The sequence below is a fragment of the Gymnoscopelus braueri genome (assembly GCF_963280865.1).
Source record: "Gymnoscopelus braueri genome assembly, chromosome: 10".
NCBI classification, from domain to species: Eukaryota; Metazoa; Chordata; class Actinopteri; order Myctophiformes; family Myctophidae; genus Gymnoscopelus; species Gymnoscopelus braueri.
The window spans coordinates 33,803,369-33,827,157 of record NC_137611.1 but is presented as its reverse complement, the minus strand read 5'-3'; the positions used below and the strand labels follow the sequence as shown (position 1 = coordinate 33,827,157).

General features: G+C 40.8%; 1 protein-coding gene across 1 annotated transcript; it reads right to left on the bottom strand.

Annotated features, from left to right (window-relative positions):
- Positions 1–6,612: 6,612 nt before the first annotated feature.
- LOC308093913 (cysteine-rich secretory protein LCCL domain-containing 1-like) lies at positions 6,613–23,762 on the bottom strand. Its single transcript, XM_080440308.1, has 15 exons — positions 23,538–23,762; positions 22,102–22,426; positions 16,296–16,414; positions 15,756–15,888; positions 15,194–15,309; positions 14,478–14,578; positions 13,637–13,798; positions 13,241–13,301; positions 11,800–11,866; positions 10,717–10,847; positions 10,558–10,601; positions 10,388–10,460; positions 10,069–10,138; positions 8,787–8,920; positions 6,613–8,277 (listed from the first exon to the last, which is right to left on the bottom strand). Exons 2-15 carry the CDS (start codon positions 22,357–22,359, stop codon positions 8,226–8,228), a joined length of 1,521 nt encoding a protein of 506 aa, XP_080296434.1. The 5' UTR covers positions 22,360–22,426; positions 23,538–23,762; the 3' UTR covers positions 6,613–8,225.
- Positions 23,763–23,789: the final 27 nt, after the last annotated feature.

The following is a 23,789-nucleotide window of genomic DNA, read 5'->3' as shown; positions in this document are numbered from 1 at the left end:
TTAGAAGACACCTGCTGAGGGCCCAAAGCTGCCTTGGTGCAATGTTGTGGTGTGCTTGATCGGTTGCCTCTGCTCCAGACAGTTTGCAGGTTCAAGTCCCATGCCATCAAGGTACTGGGGGACCGCCTCACTCCCCCTGTTTCCTGAGAAGTAAAGGTGGGGGGTTATGTCTGAAAGAACTCTGTCCAGCTAATGTTTTACAGAAATAATTATATATAATAAAGTTCACATGCTGGTGCGCCATGTGGGCCTACCTTACAGCATGGGAAAGTAAAGATCATTTTTAATTTCTTTCTGTAAAAGGTTAACTGGACAGAGTTCTTTCAGACATAACCCCCCACCTTTACCTCTCAGGAAATGGTGGGGGGGGGGGGGTTCTATGTGTAAGTATGCAGGCATACTTACACATAGAAACCCCATTCAAACTTGAAAATGTTCAGCTTACTGTGGACACGAGTGCTTGTACATGAATCTTTGAAATGTTTTGTAGTTTTAGAAATATTTCACTTTAAACGTTCAGGAAATTATAATGGAAATCAATGGAAGATTTTGGTACCTCACAAACATACTTTCACCTAGAACCCCATTCACAATTTTATGAACTTCTTACTTTGACATCTTTTGTAGTTTTTGAGATATTTAACTTTTAAGAAAACGTTGGCACCTCACCGTTCCTTCATACTTTAACCTAGAGACTTGATTAACAAAATTCCAGCTTGCTGTGGACATGCACGCTGGAATAAATTTACATGAATGTGATGGGTCATTCCCCCAAAATAATGAAAGGCACTTGGCTCATGCACAAAATAAAATATTTTGAAAATGTCAAAATACTCCAGCATTGAACAGTATAGGAGAACTGGGACTTGAACATGGAATCTCTGTGCTGTGAGTCTGATAATTAGACCACTACACTATCTGTCAGCTGTTTTCAGACGGTCCCTGATGGTCCAACAGTACCTTGATGGCATGGCACTTGAACCTGCAAACTGTTTGTAGCAGAGGCAAGCACATCACACCATTGCACCAAGGCAGCTTTGGGCCCTCAGCAGGTGTCTTCTAAAGGTCGTTTCAGACGGGAAGCGGCCGACGGGCCTATGTAATTTTCGATGAGAGGCGGGCGATTATTTGGGATGCGCAGAGAAGCTGAGGGGCGGTGAGGCAGGCGGGCGCGGTCCAGTGAAATTCTCACGCGCGTGCTCGTTTGTGCACACACGCAGTTACAATAATCTTGACTTGACCTCATGTATTATATACATACAATACCCAGAAGTGAACCCCACAAAGTTTTTGTCAATTTCAGATTTTCTTCTTTTTTTGATACCTATCACATCCCACAGGGGATCTTCAGTTTTCAGCTTCCCCCAACTGTGCTACCAACAGAGGAGCGCGGAGGGGGGAGCAGTTAGGGGTTATGTGTCTTGCTCAGGGACACTTCGACACATTGCTTGTACCTAGGACCTTCGGGACCTCCGGAGTCCTAGGCGGGCTCACCAACCATTCAGCTATGGCCGCCTGACTCCTAATGTGGGAAAACAGGATATAACTGGACATCTGGAGAAACATCTATTGCATAGCGTAGTAGTAAGGAACCTTGTGGCCAGTTAGTGACTTCAGCATGGTCAATGAATTGAGTTAAAGTTAGCCACTTTTATATGGGTACAGCAATAAATAGAAGGACGGATATTAATACAAAATAAGTGGAGTAATGCAAATTGATTACTGCAAAACGCCACGGATAAAATACACATTGGGGACTTTGAGAACCTTTCAAGCTCTGTACCATGAGAAAGTGGATTGAAACAGTTCATAGTTATAAATACTTCATGACCATCATAAAACCCAGCTATGGGCAGATGATTAGCATGTTTCGCCACCAAAACACAGCTGCTAACTATGTTAAAATAATAAGAATGTCTAAATCTATGAGTGGTGCAGGGATGAGAGGAGGAAGGCCAACCACACACTCACACACATACACATACGCTCTACTTCTCTTCCTGTCCGCAGTGATTGTTGGCCCACATGCACGGTGTGTGTCCACCCAGGAGGAAACCACCTCAGGGACCGTCTAGAAAGCATGGGAATGATTGTACGAGTCACTTTTAGAAACTGCCTCACCTACATACATGCTCCACACACGCAAAAGTGCACTTTAATGGACACGTACAAGTATGAATGCTCATATGGAGGTGCACACGTGCACCCTCCAGACACGCGCAAGGACATTATGCACACACACACACACACACACACACACACACACACACACACACACACACACACACACACACACACACACACACACACACACACACACACACACACACACACACACACACACACACACACACACAAAAACATGATGATTCTCTCATGGCCAGCTTAGAATTTATTTCAAACCAACTTCAAAACCCTCATAATTGCTAACTCCGTTTTACATTTCTGTATTTAACAGACCAACACACACAATCAAAAAGGGTTTTATCGCTAAAACTGGCAACGCAGAAGTATGTTGTTACAGTAGCATTACACGAATAACTTCTCAGGCTATTTATTCATTTCCGATGAAAGGACTTTCCCTGTGCAGTTAAGTAGTGTGGATTAAGTGTCCTAGGCCTGTAACTAAGATTATTTAAAGAATATAGACAACCAAAGATGGGTGACTCAGTTGGGTTTTGTGCATAAACTCTGATACACGTTTACTGTGTGTCAGAGTAGGCTACTACTATTCTGTTCATGTAATGTCTTACTCAGGGGATGGCTGCTCTATGAGCAGAGATGGGAGAATACAAAAATAATACAATACAATACAAAATACTGGTCTGAGAAATGTATTTATGGTACAAATATTTTATATCTTATTTCAAAATACATGAAAATACCTTTTTTTAACTAATGCAATGATTAGTCAATTCATAGATTGATTTCCACATATCAAATTAATTGCCTATGTGAGAATTTCGAAGAATAAGTTGATCATATTACAAGCAGTGTGTTTTACATGGTGTTTGGAGCAGGCAGCCAAAATGTTTACCGCAGTGTGTGAGAGCGCAGGCCAGAGTGACCTTGTTAACGTTGAAAGCTAGACAAAAACTATGGCATGAAATGTACAATCCTACACCTCTGCCTGTACTTCACTGACACGAGGATACTGACCCCAGAATACTGACAACAGGATAATGACACAAAGATACTGACCAGGATATTATACTGCCACCAGGATTCTGACAACAAGATACGACACCAGGATACTGACACCAGGATATTGACACAAAGATACCGACCAGGATACTGACACCAGGATACTAACACCAGGATACTGACACCAGGATACTGACCAGGATACTGACACCAGGATACTGACCAGGATACTGACCAGGATACTGACACCAGGATACTGACACCAGGATACTGACACCAGGATACTGACACCAGGATACTGACACCAGGATACTGACACCAGGATACTGACACCAAGATACCGACCAGGATACTGACACCAGGATACTGACACCAAGATACCGACCAGGATACTGACACCAGGATACTGACCAGGATACTGACACCAGGATACTGACCAGGATACTGACCAGGATACTGACACCAGGATACTGACACCAGGATACTGACACCAGGATACTGACCAGGATACTGACACCAGGATATTGACCAGGATACTGACACCAGGATACTGACACCAGGATACTGACCAGGATACTGACACCAGGATATTGACCAGGATACTAACACCACGATACTGACACCAGGATATTGACCAAGATAGAGACCAGGATACTGACCAGGATACTGACCAGGATACTGACACTATACTGATACTAAAAAAGTACGAGTTTTTTTCCCTGGTTTGTGCCTGGCTCTAATTTTTCACTACCGAATAGCACACAATAGGACTAGTTGAGTATGAACCAAGGTGGTACGGTGGTAAGATACATGACTCAAAGGTCTGAGACTGTGAGTTCAAAACTCAGACTGGGAAGTCTATTGGTTCAAAAACAGATGAGGTTTGAGTCTGGCTCTAATCTTTAACTGATGAGCATGCAATAGAGCTAGTTGAGTATGAACCATGGTGGTACAGTGGTAAGATACATGCCTTTCAAAGATTGTGAGTTCAAAACTCAGTTTGAGAAATCTCATTGTAAAAAAAAGTGGTGAGTTTTCACATTTCCACTCTCCATCTAAATTCTACAAGGTTAAGTATTTTGTTCTCACATGCATCTTCCACATCCTTCCAGCAGTTTACTAAATATAGCCTAAAGGTTTACACCTATTTGCAGCCTAGACAGGTGTAAGTAACCTAATCCAAATTAGTTAAGTCTACAATTTAGCACTTTTGTAATGGAGCCCCTGAATACCTAGGTACCATATGCCCATGTCTTTTTATTTTGTTGTAATATAGAGAGTGCAGATACACATATCTGACATACAGCACTGTCATTGTAATAGGCAGTGTATTCTATGTGTGTGTGTGTGTGTGTGTGTGTGTGTGTGTGTGTGTGTGTGTGTGTGTGTGTGTGTGTGTGTGTGTGTGTGTGTGTGTGTGTGTGTGTGTGTGTGTGTGTGTGTGTGTGTGTGTGTGTGTGCGCGTGCGCGCGTATGCTAGTGCACGCGTGTACTGTATTTTATCCACTTGAAGTTGATGAAAGTGTAGATGTTCGGGCCGCTCCCACCTTCGACGCACCGCCAATCCGACCGATATGCCCATATGGAGATCTCTGTATCTGTCAGTCCTTTTATGCCCATATATGGATATCCCTGATGTCATCAGTACAATGCCCCTTCTGTGCCCATATATGGAGCTGGCTGATTTTTTTGCGCCTGATGCCTGACAATACCTTGAGGTTAGAAAACACACTCCATATTTGGGCATGGCTGCATTGGGAACTCCTTATAGGATTCCACATTTCAGTGTTCCAGTTTTCCTGTATATTATCATATAATAATGAAACATACTGGTTACACCAATTGACACAACCCATTTACACCACTTCACAATGTTGCTTCTACACCATCCCTATTCTGGCCATGTTATAATAGGAGAATATTCAGTGAAAATAGCCGCTCACAACGAGTCACAACATGACTAAATCTCGTCACTATATTTGGTGAAGACATTTGATGTGTAGAGGAAAAAAGGAGCGGGCCAAGTATATACCCCTGGGGGACACCGGTCAGCAAAGTATAGGGTTTAAAATTGATTAAACACACACAACATCTCTTTCTGGGTGACTGGCTGGCTGGCTGACTTTCTGACTGGTTGACTTTAGCAGCACACTGGAGTCCTGTGCCAATGGATGCCTCTACAACACAAGCCTGTGAATTTTGACAGCGTTGCGATGCATGCCTCTTCGCTCCGAGCAACCTTGGCAAAACTCAGTTAGCACCTTAACCCTTGGTTCATAGTTCCTTTGTGTGATATACAGTCAGGACTGAGGTCAAAACCTTTTCAATCCTTTCAAGTCACATTATCCTATTTTGAAAGTTTGAAATGGTCTCTTTATCTCCGCGTGCATGTGTTTTAATTAGTGCGGAAAACATAATCCACAATGGAAACAAGCCCTGGGGAATTTGTGTTATCCTTTTAGCATAACCTTTGAAAGTACTACCTTTACTAAAGTAATCAATCAATCAAAAAATCAGACATGTCTGTGATACACTGAATTAAAAGTATCATGCTCTTGCAAGCAGTCCTTTGCATTTCTGACAGGAGGTTAGTGCTACATTCCTAACATGTAATGATGCAAAATATAACCTTGAGTCAGCATTCTTGCTGCTATGAGAGGCTAGATGTAAGATGCTTTCTCCACTGCACAAAGGAGCCAGTTGTTTATATTAAAATGCATTTGGTTGCTCAAAAACACTACAGTCAGCAGTCCCTCTGCAGTGAGGTTTAAAAATGTCAAAATTAAGTCATCCATCCATGACGTTTCCTGAATCCTTTATTTGGAAGTATTCTTCTTATTATCTTGGCTCTGGGCAACAATGGGTTTGGCTATTCTAGATCCGCTGGTCTACTGTAATAACAATTACTGTAATGAATTTGACATTATAGGTCAACTTGAAATAACACAGAGTCGACTACTTTAACAACCACATGATCCCTAGCGTCCTTATTCTGGGGCAAACTTTGGCGATGCGTTGTGAACTTGTAGATCAGCTATTTTCAGCAGAGAGATTTGGTGTAGAGGCAAAAAGGAGCAGGCCGGGTATAGCGCCCTTGGTATAGAAGTATATGGTTTAAGTGCTTTAACATCAGCCCTGTCCCTGGAGCTGAAAACAAGCAGCTTTCTCTTCCTCACAAGCCCCCCTCTCCCATTTCCTGGAAGCGCCGCTGAGCTTTCTAGAAAGAAATTTAATTTGAAAGTTTGATTCACGGCTGAATTTGAGATGTTGTTGAAAAGTGAAAGCCAAAATTCCTGAGGCCTTTCCGGAAGAAGTAGAGCAGATATTAAAATAGCTTCTGCCACACGTCTCTGAAAACTGAACACAACTGTAACATAAAACAATGTAAACAGTCTGAGACAGCATTTTAGACATTGCTACATCATTCAAGGACAGCATATTATTTTACGAGACTTTAATGATGGACAGAGCATAAAACGTATAGAATATTGTGAGGTAGTACTTTATGATCTACAGGGATGTTATGTTAAATGAAACACGACTATAAGCTGCATTGTTTGATATTATAATTACATCTGTAATATCACAATGGATATTCGCACTGTTCACATTGATAAATGTGGCAGAGTTTCTGAAAATAAATAAAGCATATTTTGATTTTTTATGTAATTCTGCCATGCACAGACCTGGCCAGCCAGGCTTAATCTGTATTTAATGATAAAAGCTGGTCACATGTAGCATAAAATACAACATCATTATGTTACAAACACAGTGTTTACATAAATATGAATATATTGAAACAGAATATGTCACTTTAAAAAGAGCTTGAATGAAGAACATATCATGTGCATGCAAAAGCTGTGTTGCCATCCCCTGATTGTGATTTACTGTGATTGATATTGCGCTAGAAATATGCATCCTTTTAAAGAAAAGGGCAACGATAGCAATACAGCATTTGATAAAATGTTAAATATTATTTACAACAACCGTACGTATGTACAAAAATATACACGGCGTCTTTGGACTGGGTGTGCTGTCCATATTACTGTTTGGACTATTATGTTAGCAATACACCAGCCATTTTTTGGCAACTATGATGAGCAACAGTGTACTGTAAGTGGAATTACATTAGCATTACTACTGTAATCACAGTGCAACATCAGGCCAACAGGTGACATTTATGAGGCGTGTCTCACTTTGCTGCCCATCGACATCTCCGAACACATTGCCTGGGTTATTACGATTTAGAATTGATGCACACCACAACGCATTGTGAAATTACCTGAACACATAGGCCTAATTCTCAACACCAGTGTACAGAAGAAGTCTAATACAGTATTTCAGCTATATTTTCTTAAATTGTGTGAGGTGGCATAATTAAATGGGGCTAAATTTGATCAACATTGTTGTGTATATCAAGAGTTCATATCCAGATTGACTAAATGGTGGCTCATTTTGTAACAAAAACCTTTCTCTCCATCTTAACTGAATGATATAGGAATAGTGGGCTAATTGAACGTGCTCAACTCCATGAATGTTGAAAAAAGGTTTTGATGCCACTGCGAAACAAAAGCAATTAGAGGTATCCCAAATGTAAGTGTATCCACCTGGATTCAAACCCAGGTCTCCCGCAAGGGTAACCAAAATATATCACTCAGGTCAAAGGGAATCCCCCTTGGCAAAAGTAGCTATGAGGCTCCTGGTCTTCAGGCAGGACTACTCTGCTACTGTACATACAGTAAGCACTCTTGAAATGTCTTCTAAGAGAGACAAGATAAGGGTGTCCAAAGGGGGGAAATACTTCTGTGGATGGACAAGAAAAATACTGTACTTAATACTATAGATTATCAAAATGATCAAAAAAGGTTTATAATTGTATATCTCCCGCTTGGCTGTTACATGACTTATTTTCTATTTTGGCCATAGTGACACGAGAGGCCAGGCTACAGTTTTAGTGTCAGAGGCTGAATCATTCAGTCATGCGTGTACTGTAATTGCAGGTTGTGAGATGATGATGAATGGGTTTGCTGAATGTGAAGTAGCCATGTTTGATGGGCTCTCTGCTGTCGGAGTTTGACTTTTCAGATGACTGCAAACACTCTGAAGGCCTTTCCCCCTGTAGGGTTCACCAGGCTGGAGACAGGAGAGAGTGAAAGATGAAAGAAACAGTTCAATAATATACTGTACGTCATTAATTCATGAGAGTGTGTGTGTGTGTGTGTGTGTGTGTGTGTGTGTGTGTGTGTGTGTGTGTGTGTGTGTGTGTGTGTGTGTGTGTGTGTGTGTGTGTGTGTGTGTGTGTGTGTGTGTGTGTGTGTGTGTGTGTGTGTGTGTGTGTGTGTGTGTGTGTGTGTGAGTGATTGAGAAATTCCTCTGTGGATACAAGCTCCTTAAACAAAGTATGTATAGACACATTAGCTACACATGATATGGTGAATTTAATCATTCATGTTTCATTGTAATTCATGGTTGCTGGTTGCTTTATAGAAAATCCAGAATTGGATTGACAACATCTCTAAGGGCAAAAAAATATGCATTTTCCAAATACATGTTTTGAGTTAATTCTCATGATAGAAATACATGAACTAAGCAAATAAAAATGCATTGGACTATACTTAGAAGAATATCATTTTTTGAGGTACCTCTCTGAGGTGATACTATTCTGATAGCTGCCACTGTACTGGCTCCTCTTCTCTACTGGCATCACATCTAGATAGCCTCCTGATTCATTCTGAATCACCCCAGCATGGATGGCTGCTCGACATATACTGGATTTCTGGAAAAGACATACAGTAAGCCATCCAATCACATATTCATACAGTATCACATTTTGTACAAGATTTTCAATGCAATGTGCTTTAGAATTACAGAATACATAATTTTGCATGAAAATCAATTAATGATAGAAAAGAAATGATCATAATATGGTGAAACTTCCCATTTTAACACAATTAAGTTCTCTGTTGCATAATCAGGATAACCCACTAGTATGCTAGCTTAGCAACATAAATCTTAATCTTTTGGTTAAAATAGGGGTGATTCTTGTTGCTACTGTAAATGCTAACAAATGTGTTATAAAAGCAATAACACAATTGAGGCTGCAATATATCATGTAATACCATGGCAATCCCAATATATCACATCCTCAACATCCTATATTGTATCATTTACAAGTAAGACGCGCGAACGCGGTAAGCGAACGCAAAAAAAGAATGAAAAAAAATATTAAAAAAAAAAGTAACCAATAAAAAAAATAATTAAAAAAACAAAAAAATTCTGCGTTAAAAGGAGCATCTTAGAAAAATACAAATTCCCCCCAAAAAAACTTGGAATGTTTTTGAACAATTCAACAAAGTGTTTGAAGTGCCTGTTTCACCCACTTCCGGGGGGCGGAGCCAAAATCCGAGCCCGAAGTATTTGTTCGTAGACCCCCACTTAGGGGGGGTAGAAAAAGTTTGGGAGCGATTCGGGCACTTTTCATTTAACATGGGGTTTCAATGGGGAGTTTTTAGGAGCCTTCTCCGGGGCGTGGCTTCCGGGGGAAGGGGCGGGCTTAAACGCAACCTTGACAGGTGTGTTCAGTTTTCAAAGACCTTTCATTTGATGTATGGTACGTCTAAATTGGACATTTACTTATCTCAGAGGAGCTGCACACAGGCAGTGCACACAGAGAGACAGAGAGAGAGAGACACAACCCAAGCAGGGTTACATAGTAAGCTCCACTTGGTCGGAGGCGCGGCTTCGCCGCGCCTCCTCCCGCGTTCGCAATCATTTCATACCAAAGTTAGGTCAAATGATTCAACATGGATAACACTATAATCATTCAATGATCAGCATTCACACATGTCTCAGTGTAATAATTCAGTGATTATCAATCAAGTGCGTGATGATCATTGGGTTATCACTCAACAAGAAAGAACTTACATCCGAATAAAATTTTGTTCCAATGACCCTGGCTCGACTCTCATGCAAACAGTTCCTGGGACAGTACAACCTAAACAACAGACCAGGAGGTAATTTGAGTAAGATATTTACAGTACAGTGCGTACAGTGGGCTTATGTTCTCATTGGTAATATGGACTGATTGCACAGTTAGATGTAAAAAATGACATGTCAAACTACTCATATGGCACATTGTGGATTGTTTTATATACATATATGATATTTGGATATTATTAAAGCTCTCCACTTTACATTAATGAAACATCATTATTTCGAATGAATAGATAAAAGAGACCCAGACCGTGGACAGTGCCGCACAGGTTTCTTGAAAGGGCAGAAACTTGCCACAGTCATCTCACATGTCAGTGCCTTGACTGGGAAGGAAATACAAGAAAAATACTTTATATAATGAATATGCTGCTGAGTGTATTTTAAATGTTAAAATGTAATGCAACTGATTGCAATTCCTACCGGGCACTGTAGCTACTTTGAAAGAATTTGCACTTCTGTTTTTCCTGTAAATAAAAAAATAAAAAAGTAAATGTTGCTGTACAAAAACTAGATACTTTTAGCGCCTAAAACTAGATCATTCTAATAAATAATAAATGAATCAAATAAATGTATCCTCACCCAATAGACTGAATTCCATTCTTGTATGATTTGTTGAAATGTTGTTTTCTGCCTAGTCGGGTCACATCCAACCAGCCTCCATCGTTGTCGATAATGCCAGCATGTAACCCAGCTCCACACACACTGGATTGCTAAAGACAGGGACAGAAATAAAGACAACATGATGTACTATACTATCAAAATGCAGTAACTTACTTCAACTCATTATAAAGATATCTTGTGTCCTTGCTTACTGTAAATCGATTAAGAGCGTCTGCTAAATGCCTAAACTGTAAACTGTAAACTCATGACTGATATGAGAAGGTGGTTGGTTCGATTCCCCATGCTAGCTGAAGGTGGGGGCAGGGGGTTGGGGGGGGGGGGGTTCTAGCCCTAGCCCCCCCACCCCCACCTCGAACTGTTTACTGTCTCCAACAAAAAGGTTGTGGCATAACATTTTAATGGAGTCAGTGTATCCCTAGTGAATACATTACATGCTTGTTGCATTCCAAGTTGAACAATTTCCACAAAAGCTGGGATCCATATTTGGACTATATTGGACCTACATTGTCTTCCACTTTAATAAGAGGATTTCCTCACCAAGTCTAGCCTGTCTGTATACCAGCTTTTTAATGTTTCGTTTACAAACATACCTGTGTATATATATATTTTTATACATCACATGGTTTTTCTTTCTTCTAAAATCTACGGATGGACAGGAGGGGATTTCTTTTCTTTCTTACTCTTTATTTTTGTTTTTGTACTTTCTGCTCTTTCAATTTGTCATGTTATGTGTCTGAGCTGTCTTGTTGTTTTGTTTTCGTGATTGTGTTTTGCATATTTCGCGAACAAATAAATAAATATATGCCTTTGGCGATTCATTTCCAACCCCGGTAGGGTTTTGAAATGGCATTGGGGGAAAAAAATCCCACCCTCTGTAGTCTTCATAAACAAATGACGTGATTACGGGCCAATTGACAGAACCATTTATGTTTTCAGTCCGGGTGAGGAAATTTCTCATTTAGGCATCTAGTTGAAAAAGATTAGGAACGACTGTTACCAAACCGTTACCAAACAAATTGTAAATCTCAAATGATGACTTACCATGTCATAATATCCAGTCCCAGCAACCTTTCCTGGCCTGTCAAGGCAGCCAGGTGGACATTCATACCTATACATACATATGAAATAAATGATAGGTAAAGGCAATGCAACCATTATATACTGCATACACATTATTGTTGTACTATATTATATTATCATATACTATCTTACACTATTATATTTGCTACTATTGTTATTGTTACTACTTGTATCTCTTTCTGTCTCTCCTCTGTCTCTCCCTCTCTCTCTCTTCTTTCCCCCCGACACGGTCGAGGCAGAAGGCCGCCCACCCTAGAGCCTAGGGTCTGCCTGATGTTTCTTCCAGTTAAGGGGGAGTTTTTCGTTGCCACTGTCGCAAATTGCTTGCTCAGGGTGGGACTGTCGGGTCTCTGCTCTACATGTAAAGTGTCTTGAGACAACTTGTTGTGATTTGACACTTTAATAAAATTTAATTGAATTGAATTGAAGCTTATTTGTGTAGCACATTTCAACAATAAGGAAATTCTAAGTGCTTTACACAAAACATTAAGAGATTCAAGACAGAAGTGCATAAGAAACACAAAAAGGACATTTTAATTCAACTGAAAATAGTTATTAAAGAATATTTAAAAAAACATATATATGAGAATAAAGTTAGAATGCGGCACAATAATGAATATACATGTTTTAATTAATGATAAAAGGTAGCAACAAATAGAATAGGTCTTAAAGTTTGACAAGCAACTGCAGTTTAGATTAGTTTTGATTCTGGGTACAAAAAGCCGACCTGTCCCAGATGACCTGACAGGTCTGGATGGTTCATAATGTAGCAGAAGATCAGAAAAGTATTTTGAACCTAAACCCACTGAGTGCTGTACAAATCAACAGTAGTATTTTAAGTCAGTTCTTTGACAAACTGGAAGCCAATGTAAAGATCTGAGAACTGAAGTTTTAATATCGACTTTTTTGGTCTTAATGAGTACTCGAGCATCAGCATTCTGAATCAACTACAGTTGTCTGGTCCATTTCAGGGTAGTAGCTGAGTCTACTGAAGATGAATACATGCAGAAGTTCTTTTCAAATCCTACTGAAACATAGGTCCAGTATTCTTAGGTTTTGTCCAATTTCACTAGTTTTTGCCTGTATCCTGTATAAGTTCTCTCTCCTGATTGAATAAAGTTGTTATCCTGACCTGAAAATGCATTTTCTGTTTACTTAAGAGCTGGATAGATGGGGAGACCCTTGTTGAACAAACTCCTACAGCAATGATTACGGAATATAGAGCTATTTAATACTTATTTGAACAAAATAAAATACTTACTCTACCTTTAAGTATTAAGTCAATTCGGTAGTTTTCTCTGACATAAATATTACCTATTACACTATCTTAGATGTCCATATTAATAGTGAATCTTAATGGATGCAGGTCACGTATTGGTTAAAAGTATTCGTCAGTGTGTACCTGTTACAGGTTGTCCCCTTGCATTGATCTCGCAACTTTGTTTCACATTCCACCTGTTGGCCTAAAATAACGAACACAATTTCAATCAACATCTTTTTCATGTACTTTTATGTCAGTAGTCATATTGTACTGTATTTTAGTTATTTCTTTTTACTATAATGACTATTGTTTATTGCTTTTTTATTATTTATTTTTGCTACAATGTCAAGGAACCGAAACCTTGGATTTTACTCTTGTATTCCTGTATACTGTATGGGATGTAACAAATAAACTATCTATTCAGATCAATCAATCAATCTACACACACACACACACACACACACGCACTCTTTCATGAATGTTGAATTGATGCATGTTCCCTCTTTGAAGATACAGCATTGTGGGCCTGATTCTTACACATCTGCTCTGTGTTGACCACCTGGTTCCTCTCCAGGTGCTGGTTAGGGTCTGGAGACTGGGTCCTGGGCTGGGCCTCCCTGTCCCTCACTGGGTCAGGCTCTGGTTCAATGTAATTGTTCTCCTCCAGCTCTGGAGCAGGGCGCCTCTCAACACCCCCATCTGATGACAAAAGGGCAAGCAGAGAGTTTAAGTAAAATTAAAAAAATGTCTCATTCTTGCACATCCTTACACAAAATCTATCTATCCTTAAACCAAATGATTGTCTTATTTGGTGAGACTTAAATAAAAAAATTGGGGGGGAAATGGGACATCTATGTTCAATCTCACGATACTGCTTGGTAAGTTTCATATAGGCCTACACAAATCCACATTTTCTAAATCTTTCCCCTTTTAAAGGGTATTTTTAAATAGATTTTTATTACAATCTTTGAAACAGGTTAAACATGAGAAATTGTTGTCTACATTACATCATTATTATAATTAATTATTTGGTGATCTTTAGTCTAATATCCCTTATCACTTTGAAATGCTGTCTTCATTATTACATTTTTTATTTGAACTCTAAACTGTCATTTATATTTATATTTATTTTGTTTAATATAATAACTATATAATATATAATATATAATAATTATGATGTCTGACTTTGTATATTTGTTTTCATAAAGATGACATGCAAGGTTTCAGATCATTTCAGATGCAAGGAGAGGAGTGTAAAGACGTCATACTTTGCCACATGACTGTGTCACTCAACGGAAATAATTGATGTTTAACTGCAACTTGGTTGAGTGATACAGTCGTGCGATAAAACAAAATGTTTGGCTTGACCCAAACCCACCTTTGTAACAGAGGTTGTCCCTGCAGCCTCCTCCATAACTGGATGGACAGGCAGAGCAGGGGGCTCCATGCTTGTAGGGGGCATGACCCCACCAGTTCCCACTAGAAACACAACCACGACAGGGATTTTAGGACTCTCAGCAGCACCAGGTTTCTGAATAATTGATGATAAACGGCTGGTGCAAGATGACAAAAACAATTGACTTTGAAAGCTGCAATCCGTATTCCGTAGGTCTCATTCATGTCCTACCCAGGGTTTAAAGCCAGGTCTCCTGTGTGTGAGACCAAAGCTCTAACGCTCTTAAAACAGAACAAAGTGCCTGCTTGGCCAGGAAAGATAGTGCTCTTATGAGTTTCATACAGCACTACTGGTCAACGGGTGTCCTACCCAACACCAGGGACAACATTTCTCAATGGAAGAGTAAGGAGTCCACCAATGCAGATGTACTGGTTATATTGTATTAACATACTATTACTCTACCATCATAATATACTATTATATATTATCATTGGATTGGTTAGAATAACTTTTTATTCATTCAAATGAGCTTTAAACTCATTTATTTGCTATGATCCTCAATACATTGAAGAAACTGCACAGCGATCAATTCCTAATCATTGTGCATTTCTCAGATACATTTGTGTTGATCTTTGTTGATGTGGAGGAGGTTGGCATTTTGTATGATCTACTGAAACTTAGGAAAAGCCAGATCTTACGGTGGGGAATAGTTGCACACCAGGTACACAGCTTTGGTCCAGATCATCCCCCATACGTTCATGTTGTAGCACACATTGATAGCACAGCCAATGCGATTACTGGTTGCCCACACCATCTAAAATTCAAACAGTTTAAAAAAGAAAATAGTCAGTTCTCTCACATTTCTCTGTGGATTTCTCACATCGTCACTGTCGGGCGGAAAACTTGTATGTTCAAAACTGTTACTTTCAGGAAATGAAAAAACAGAGAGATTGTTTCAGTTCTCTAATGGTTATAATTAATTGGTCTCTCTCAACCTGGCGTCCCTATTTTGGGTATATCATTACAAGCGAAATCTTTCAAAAACAGCAGATCTACAAGCTCACAACACGTCACGATGTGAGCTTGTAGACCGGCTATTTCTTCCTACTTTTGCCCGAACCTATCATACGACAAAGTATCATTTTGTCATTCATTTATGAAAAAACATAGAAAGATGATATACAGAGACACAAGGTATCTGCCCAACAGCTTGGCTACACTAAAACTGGAACCCCCTCAAGGACCTATGGGGGTCCTTACCTGAGTGTAGTGAGTGCAAACAGGTCCGGAGCACCTGAAGGGACAGTGGGGGTTACACTCCTGGGGGTACGGGTAGCTGAAGTAGCTCACCTCATCATACCAGGCCTGTACGTGAAATGTAGGAGGACGGTCCCTGGTGGAGAGGAATGGGAACACTGATCAAATGTTGGAGGACGGCCCCAGGAATGGGAACACTGATCTCATTATTAACTGGAGCTACAGTACTACACAATACAATTCTGAGTGTTTGTTCATTTAACTTAATTAAAATAGGCCCCACCTTTACCAACCGCAACATTACAGTGATGTTCAAGTGAAAATGAATTCATTACTAATCCAATAATAAGATTGAGAAATAGGCCATTCTGCATAATGAGTACTACTACACTTGGTACTGTAAGTATATTTTGATGCCAATACAACTAAAATGACTCAAAAAGAAACATTTTGAATACAGGACATTTACTTGTAACAGAGTTTGTGTACATTGTGGTATTACTAATTTTACTTTACACTACTACAGCGTCAGTACATACAGACCTGCCCCAGTGTGCGCCAAGGTTCTGTCCTATTTGTGTCAACATGTGACTGGGGCCATGCTCCCACCGGCAGGTGTGTGCCCAGTGCTCCGAACTCCTCTCCAGCTCATAGTCCCACATCTAGAGAGCACACGCGCACGCGCACGCACGCACACACACACACGCCCACACGCACGCACACGCACGCACACGAGACAAGAGTGGTTCACTATGCACCATGCCAACATAACCATGTCAACACATCAGTATCACTGAAGATTTTAACGATGGTTTTATAGGATTTGTACCTTTATTACGATTCCTGTCATTTTAATCATTAGTATTATTGTCATCACCCGGGGAGGGGGAGCTGTGTAAGCTGTGTGTGTAAGGCAACACACAGCCAGAGCCTGCATTTGTCACAGTGCAATTTTGAGCTTGGGGAAAGGTGTAAAAATACACCTTTCCCCAAGCTCAAAATTGCACACAGCAGCACAGCATCCCACAGCAGCAGTGTTTCACCATAGTGTTATGGTATTCCTATTCTTCCTATTCTTTTTATTCATTTAGCTGATTATCGTCTATATGGTATGAATGGGAGTATGTTGTGGTCCATTGATTGGCAGGTGTCTAATTGTGCTCTCCTCTAGTAACATGGTTTACCTGGGCAGGGTTAAATATACACAATGCCAGCAGAGAGAGACAGAACTGGCTCAATGATGCAAAGTTATCAAGGACTGGAAACTCATAGCAAGCAGCAGACCCAAGGCTTGGCACACGTAGCATACTGTATATAGACATGGTGCGTATGTGGTCAATTGTGTCAGCAACAACCCACAGTAGCACTCAGCGTGCTACAGTGACATAAAGATCAATCGGCGGACAGGGACTTTTATACATTTACATTCTCATGCATTCTGGCGCATTTTTCTCCTCGGGTATCTTAATTATTATTGTTTTCAATTTAAGATGTTTATTAGCATTTTTGCCGTGAGCTATGGGATCTTTAGTGGCAGTAATCAAGGCTGCACATAGTTTGGGAGTGCACATCCCTGCCCTGGCTGTAGCCTTTGGATCGTGTACTTTTAATTGTTCAGTATACATTTGTATTCGTTCTTTGAGACATATTTTTGCTCAGTAGCGCACCACTATCGTCACGCATATTACGTCGCCCAGAAGGGCTCTTACGCACACAGCACACGTTCACGTTCAACGTTCAGTAGCACTTCCAGCCCCGGAAAAACAGCCGTTTACATTCACGCCAAAGACCAAAGCATTTACAACAAATTGGTCATGAACGTCCCATCACTACTTTCAAGTACTTTTCCAGTTACACAGTGCATGCGTGGAGAGACGCACACATGCTGTTAACGGAGAAACAACAACACAACAACACGGCTGGATGGCCAAAACACACCAGCCATGGGACCACACAACAAAACATCACTGGTCTTTCGCACACGCAAAGCCACAAAACAACGCGTGGCTCGAGCAGCTTCTGCAGCAGCAACAATAGGTAATTCTTTACGGTGCGTGCAGCCGAGGACTTTACTTTGTGTTTGTGTGTGTGTGTACGTATAAGGAGGACACTTGAGCTTTAGAACTCCATATACCGCGACAGTTATGAAAAGGAAAAGGACTTTATTTTGTGCAAGACGCAAGTGTCCATACTTGCCACATCAGCTAGCACTGTGTTTCTCTCTGTGTCTGTGTGTGTGTGTGTGTGTGTGTGTGTGTGTGTGTGTGTGTGTGACTCTGCGCTCATCTGTTGTGCGTCCTCTGTTGTTGCGTCGTGTTTGTCATTATGTAGCCATGTGCATGACCACAATAATTGTAATAATAGTATATAGCCTATATTGTAGGCTACTAGATGTGAGGGCCAGGCTACTAGATGTGAGGGCCGCGTAGCGGCCCGAACCCCTAGTATATTAAAATTGCCAAGTGGAGGTCAGTGGAGGTCACAAACGTAACATCCAGACTTGAGAGGCACACTGTTGCTCCGATCCGCACCAAACTTGAGAATGAGAATAGTCACAGCAAAAACTACTTTGCACACATATGGAGTGCTACAGCAGTGTTACTTCAGTATTTAACACTTAAAATGGCCATAACTTGGTGACCATTGCTCTGCCCCCGATCAGTGTACACGCACGCACGCACAACGCACGCACGCACGCACGCACGCACGCAAGCTTTCATGTCTAACGTAAAGTTTGTCTTGTGTTTTTTTGTGGATGTATGGTGGATGTAATTTAACACATGCCTCCCACAAGTTTAACACAGTATAGTTAAATCTAGGCTATGCCTATGAAACACACACACAGATTCGCACGCTTGTGCTCTGCAACCGCAAAGATGGAGAGATGGAGAGAGAGAGAGAGAGAGAGAGAGAGAGAGAGGGGGAGAGAGAGAGAGAGAGAGAGAGAGAGCACCATCAGAAGCTTAAATCTTGGTGTCAAGCCTGTTTTATGCTCCAGTGACAAAGTATCATGCGACAATAACACATTTTCAACTGCAAATATCTTTTTCCAGTTTCCAGTAAAAACCTTTACCGTTTTCCAGTAAGTACGCAACTTTTTCTTTATCATTGAAGCATACTGTAAATCAAGATTCATTATTCACCATGCTGGTTTCATACCAGTACGTTTTGGTCTCTTAAGAAAAGAAAAAAACTAAAGTAACAGAGACTCATTGTCCATCTTTACAGTAAAACCACTTGCTTTCTTTGCGTCAACTGTACACAAAATCAAACGCAATTGAAGTCAAAAGACCTGGAAACTATTTGCACACTTGTGGTTTCGGACAAAGGAGACCTGCATGGGTACGAGGCTTTAAGGAATTCTAATGCAGCTGCAAAGTGAAGTTACTGTCGAGATCGCTGGGGGTACAAAGAATAGGCCCAGTGTGCTGTTGGCATGCTGTTCAGTTGCATTAGGCCTATCACACATCAAAACTAATAGAATAATGCTACAGAGAGTACTGAATGACCACTATAATGTGTCCCATATGTTTGGTAAAAGCAAAATACAGAACACACTGTTGCCCATTCACTGCTATGGCCTTGGTCCTGGTTCCCGGCTCATTCATAGTCACATACTTGCAAGAGTGATGTTTGCACCCGTAGTACTTTGGACAAAATCCAACAGCGCAAGCCATCAACACACATTAAGTGTTTTTCTGCGCTAAAGTCACAGCTTTTATGCATGGTATGTTATTATGCACACTTGGAAACCACATGGACCCTAGCGTCCCAATTCTGAGCATGCCATAGTGGGTGAACATTCTGCAAAGATAGGCAAAAACATTCAGCAAAAATAGCTGATTTACAAGCTCACAACGCATTGCGACGAATTGTGAGCTTCCGATCTGCTATTTTCTTGAGGGACTCCAGTCAACCAAGTATATAGGGATTAAGTGGATAAGGTAATGGTATACAGGCATCAATTTACAGAGATGCAGATGAACAATTGTGGCTACAATTGTGACCAACAATATATTTGTCCACACTACTGTACATGTAGCTTACTTCCATACTTGCACTTCTGTCCATAGTAAATACTATGGTAGTATGGTGGTCCAATTGGATATACTTTTGTTCTTTGAAATCTGTCAAACTTTTGTATTTTAGAAGAAGTAGTCTTTGCATCATTGCTATTACACGCTGGGATGGTATTCAAGATGGGGCTCCAACTTTGACTGCCAGCAAAATAGTGTGGATTGTAATGACCCTTGGCAGCCCATTATTTTCTCCATGCCGTCCTTACTGGTCATGGTCAATTATCCAGCAAAGAGAAGGATGGGCTGCCCACCTGCCTAGAGAAAAAGATCACAGTAACAACTGCAGTGCAAATCTCCCTCTGCATTCCACAGAGCATTAACCCCCCCAAGACTCTGGAACCACCACTGCAACAATGGCAGGTGTAAGGCAAAAAGATAAGTCTGCAAAAATGTAAAATCTTACAGTTTCATTGTTTACATTGTTCAAGACATTGTAAGGGCATGATGCCTTAACCACTGGCGTCCCTATTTCGGGCATGTCATTAGTCCAAATATTAAAAAATCATTCAAAAACGCATGCAACATATTGTGAGCTTGTAGATCAGCTACTTTCACCATGCAACGCAGACAAAGTATAAAATAGGGCTTAAGTGGTTGAAGATAGTAAGCCAATCGTCTGAATGCCAAGTGTAAGGCAAAAGTGAGAGGGAAAAAAAGCCTGTAGGCGAGGTGAGGCACAGAATCCTGCTTTCCACATCATGTACTTTGAAAACCAAATATTCTAGTGCCTTCTTTGGCACAACCCTGCCTTACCACCACATTATCATCAGTAATAGTATACCTTTGCTAAAGAAACACTGGATTAGTGTGTGTAGCATAACATACATTTACACTGCTGTACCCCACACTTCAAACAGTGACGCTCCACGCGGCCAAAATAGATTCACCACCTCTGCAGCCGAATGAAATCCATGTCGGATCAAATAAAAGATAACATTCTCCCCAGCCAAGGTTTGAGTGAGTTGGGATGGATGGGGAGAGAGAGGATGGGAGTGCAAGGAGAGAGAGATGCAGAGAGAGACAGAGTGGCGAGAGGTGAAAGGGGGCTTGAAAGCATGCAGGAGCAAGGGAGGCTGAAGATTAAGAAAGGGAAAAAACGAGGGAGCAAGAAGAAATTGGAGTGAAAAAGAGGGTGAGGATAGCAAAGGTGGGATGGATGGTTGAGGTGAAAGGCAGGACAACACTGCGGGGGTGAGAGCTGGCACTGGGCCAGGGTTAGCAAGGGCAGGCAGACAGCCATAGAGAGGAGAGGTGGCTTTGCTTTGTGAGTCTCTCTCTCTCTCTCTCTCTCTCTCTCTCTCTCTCTCTCTCTCTCTCTCTCTCTCTCTCTCTCTCTCTCTCTCTCTCTCTCTCTCTCTCTCTCTCTCTCTCTCTCTCTCTCTCTCTCTCTCTCTCTCTCTCTCTCTCTCTCTCAGCGGTGGAAGAGGCACTGTGGTTTTCTTGCTTGGCAGCGAGTCTTACGCCTTTGATCAATCTGAGCTCTATGTGCTCTAAGGGCAGAGTGTCAAACCTCCCTCATCTGGCAGAAGTCGTGCCTCTAGCAGCACTATAGAGTTGTACTCTATTTCTGAAAGGGAATGGGGAATAGAATAGAATAGCTTGGCTTAACATGACAGCTGTCCAAGCACCAAGGGGCGTTTCACTGGACCTGGTTATCCTTAAGTGAACCAATAAATTCTGTCTGTTTGGTTGAATAACACAGGCTTGGAGTGATGATGACATTTGATCCTCTATCATAATTACCCTTTTTTGCCTTAAATCTAATATCCTGGGCTTATTTTAATGAATAAATGTTATTATAACCAATCTGTATGGTATATGTTAATACAAAGCACTTCTCTTTCCTTGTATCCCTTCTTGTCACCCATTTCTTGATAGTTAAACAATGCAGATACATGTTGGTTACTTGTTCAAAATTAAATATGTTCTGTGATTTAGATAGACATACTGTTTGTTTGACCATAAATGCTAAGAATATTATTTGGATAGATGCTAGGTTTGACGTTTACCTGGTATCTATCTGAGTTACCACTATTTTTTTTTGTTTTTTTTGTATCTACTTAAGTGACCATTTCCCTTTTTGTGTGTTGACTTGTGTGTCTGCTAAATGTCTAAATACAAGGAATGACACTTTGGTGTGCCAGACACCAACAGTAAGACAATAAGATGATGAATCATGAACACTTCTACAACAATGTAACAAAAACCACAAAATGCTTGTGTCTTGTACAAATCCGTCCATCGAGCTACCTAACACAAAAATGACTCACCATGTATTCCATGTTGGAGGCCTGGGGGTAGACCTGACCACGGAGCTTGTTGTGCAGATCCAGGATGAGATGCATGTCTCCCTCAGTGATGGCCCTCTTCCCCCTTGACCTGGCCCTCCACCAGTCATCGTCCTTGTCCTTGTACTTGTCCAAGATGGACTCCAGTTGTGTAGCGTTGGGGAAGACAAGCTGGGTCAGACAAAGGAGCAACCCGCTCACTCTCCAGCAGCCCAGATAAAGAGGAGGAATATGCTTCATGCTGGGTGCAAGTTGGAATCAGATGGATCCTGGACTCTGGGATGAAAAGTGCCAATTGTTTCGTTACCTGAAAGGAATAAGAGACAGAAGGGGGTGGAACATTATGCTGAACAACAATTTCAATTTGTGCATTCTCAACTGAAAAAAGGTGTCAGTTTTGCTGGGGATGTGGACACATGCATCCACTTGATCGTTGCGCTCTTGGCGCCTGTAACTTTGGAAGGCCACGAGAATGATGTGTGGAAAATAATGCAATGTGAATAATTACACTGATTGGTCATCATCATCAATATTGTCCTCTTAAGTAATATTTAAAAAATGATCTTTTCAGAATGTGTGCTTTATTTATGACAGTGGCAATGAATAGACAAGTTGGCAGGAGAGAGATGATGAATGACATGCAGTAAAGAACCTAAAGTCGGATTCAAACCGGAGCCCAGCTGCGAGAAAGACTATTATGGTATATACCAGGGGTTCCCAAAACTTTTAGCTCGACACCTAATAGAGAGTCTCCCCAGGACCCAAACCCAAACTAAAGAAAATAGCAGATCTACAAGCTCAAAACACATAGCGATGCAATGTGTTTTAAGCTTGTAGATCTGCTATTTTCACTACTTCTTGAAAGTATTTTTTTTACGTCTAATTAATGGATCGAATATATATGGATTTCTTTAGAAAAAACATTTGTTTTGGTGATTTTTTTTGAAAATCTTTTGAAATAATAATTCAAAACTAAATCTAGGAAACAAAAAATAAAACGGTATTTACTCCCATAAAAATTGGTCCGTGACCCACATATGGGTCCCGACCCACTGTTTGGGGAACCGTGGTGTATGCGCTCTTACCAGGTGAGCCACCAGAGAGTTGCGCTTTTGTAATAACATTATGATGATAGGGCCAAGGGACGTCAAATGACAAAGAAACATAATTCACAACCTCGTCAACCCTATGGGAGCATTATATCTGGTCCACACATTTCTACACAGTGCGACCTGACTGTGTAAATACAGTTTTCACACATTATGTCATTGGGAAAATATTTTTTGTTGGACACATGCAATATTTTATGCGCATGCGTGGGCTACCTACAGCTCAGTCCAATGCACGCAGGTAAGTTTTTTTGGTATATTTTGCAAAAAATAACGTCTGAATTTAATAAAAAATATTTTTTTCTTTACCTGTGACAAGGCAACATCCACAGGAATGAAAGATATGTCCAAGATGCGCAATTCCAGCTCCAACCCCGTCTTGGTTCAGGAAAATAGCCTAATCTGTTTGCCAATCAACGGTGTGAAATCATCCCGTCAGATTGACAGCGCTATCTATTGCACAGAATCAATGTGCTCTAGTATTATCCATCCAGCATGCAGTCATAGAGAGCTGTATGTACCTGTTGCATTCCTCAGGTCATCCAGTGCACTGTGGATTCA

Bases quoted from the DNA above. Each gene is read 5' to 3' on its own strand.
- LOC308093913 (XM_080440308.1), bottom strand. From the start codon at position 22,359: ATGAAGCATATTCCTCCTCTTTATCTGGGCTGCTGGAGAGTGAGCGGG. The intron at 13,302-13,636 runs GTAAGAATCAGG...TCGTTATTTTAG, and splicing joins GGTCAACACAGAGCAGATGT to GCCAACAGGTGGAATGTGAA. The intron at 8,921-10,068 runs GTAAGTTCTTTC...TGTCTTTTCCAG, and splicing joins GAACAAAATTTTATTCGGAT to AAATCCAGTATATGTCGAGC.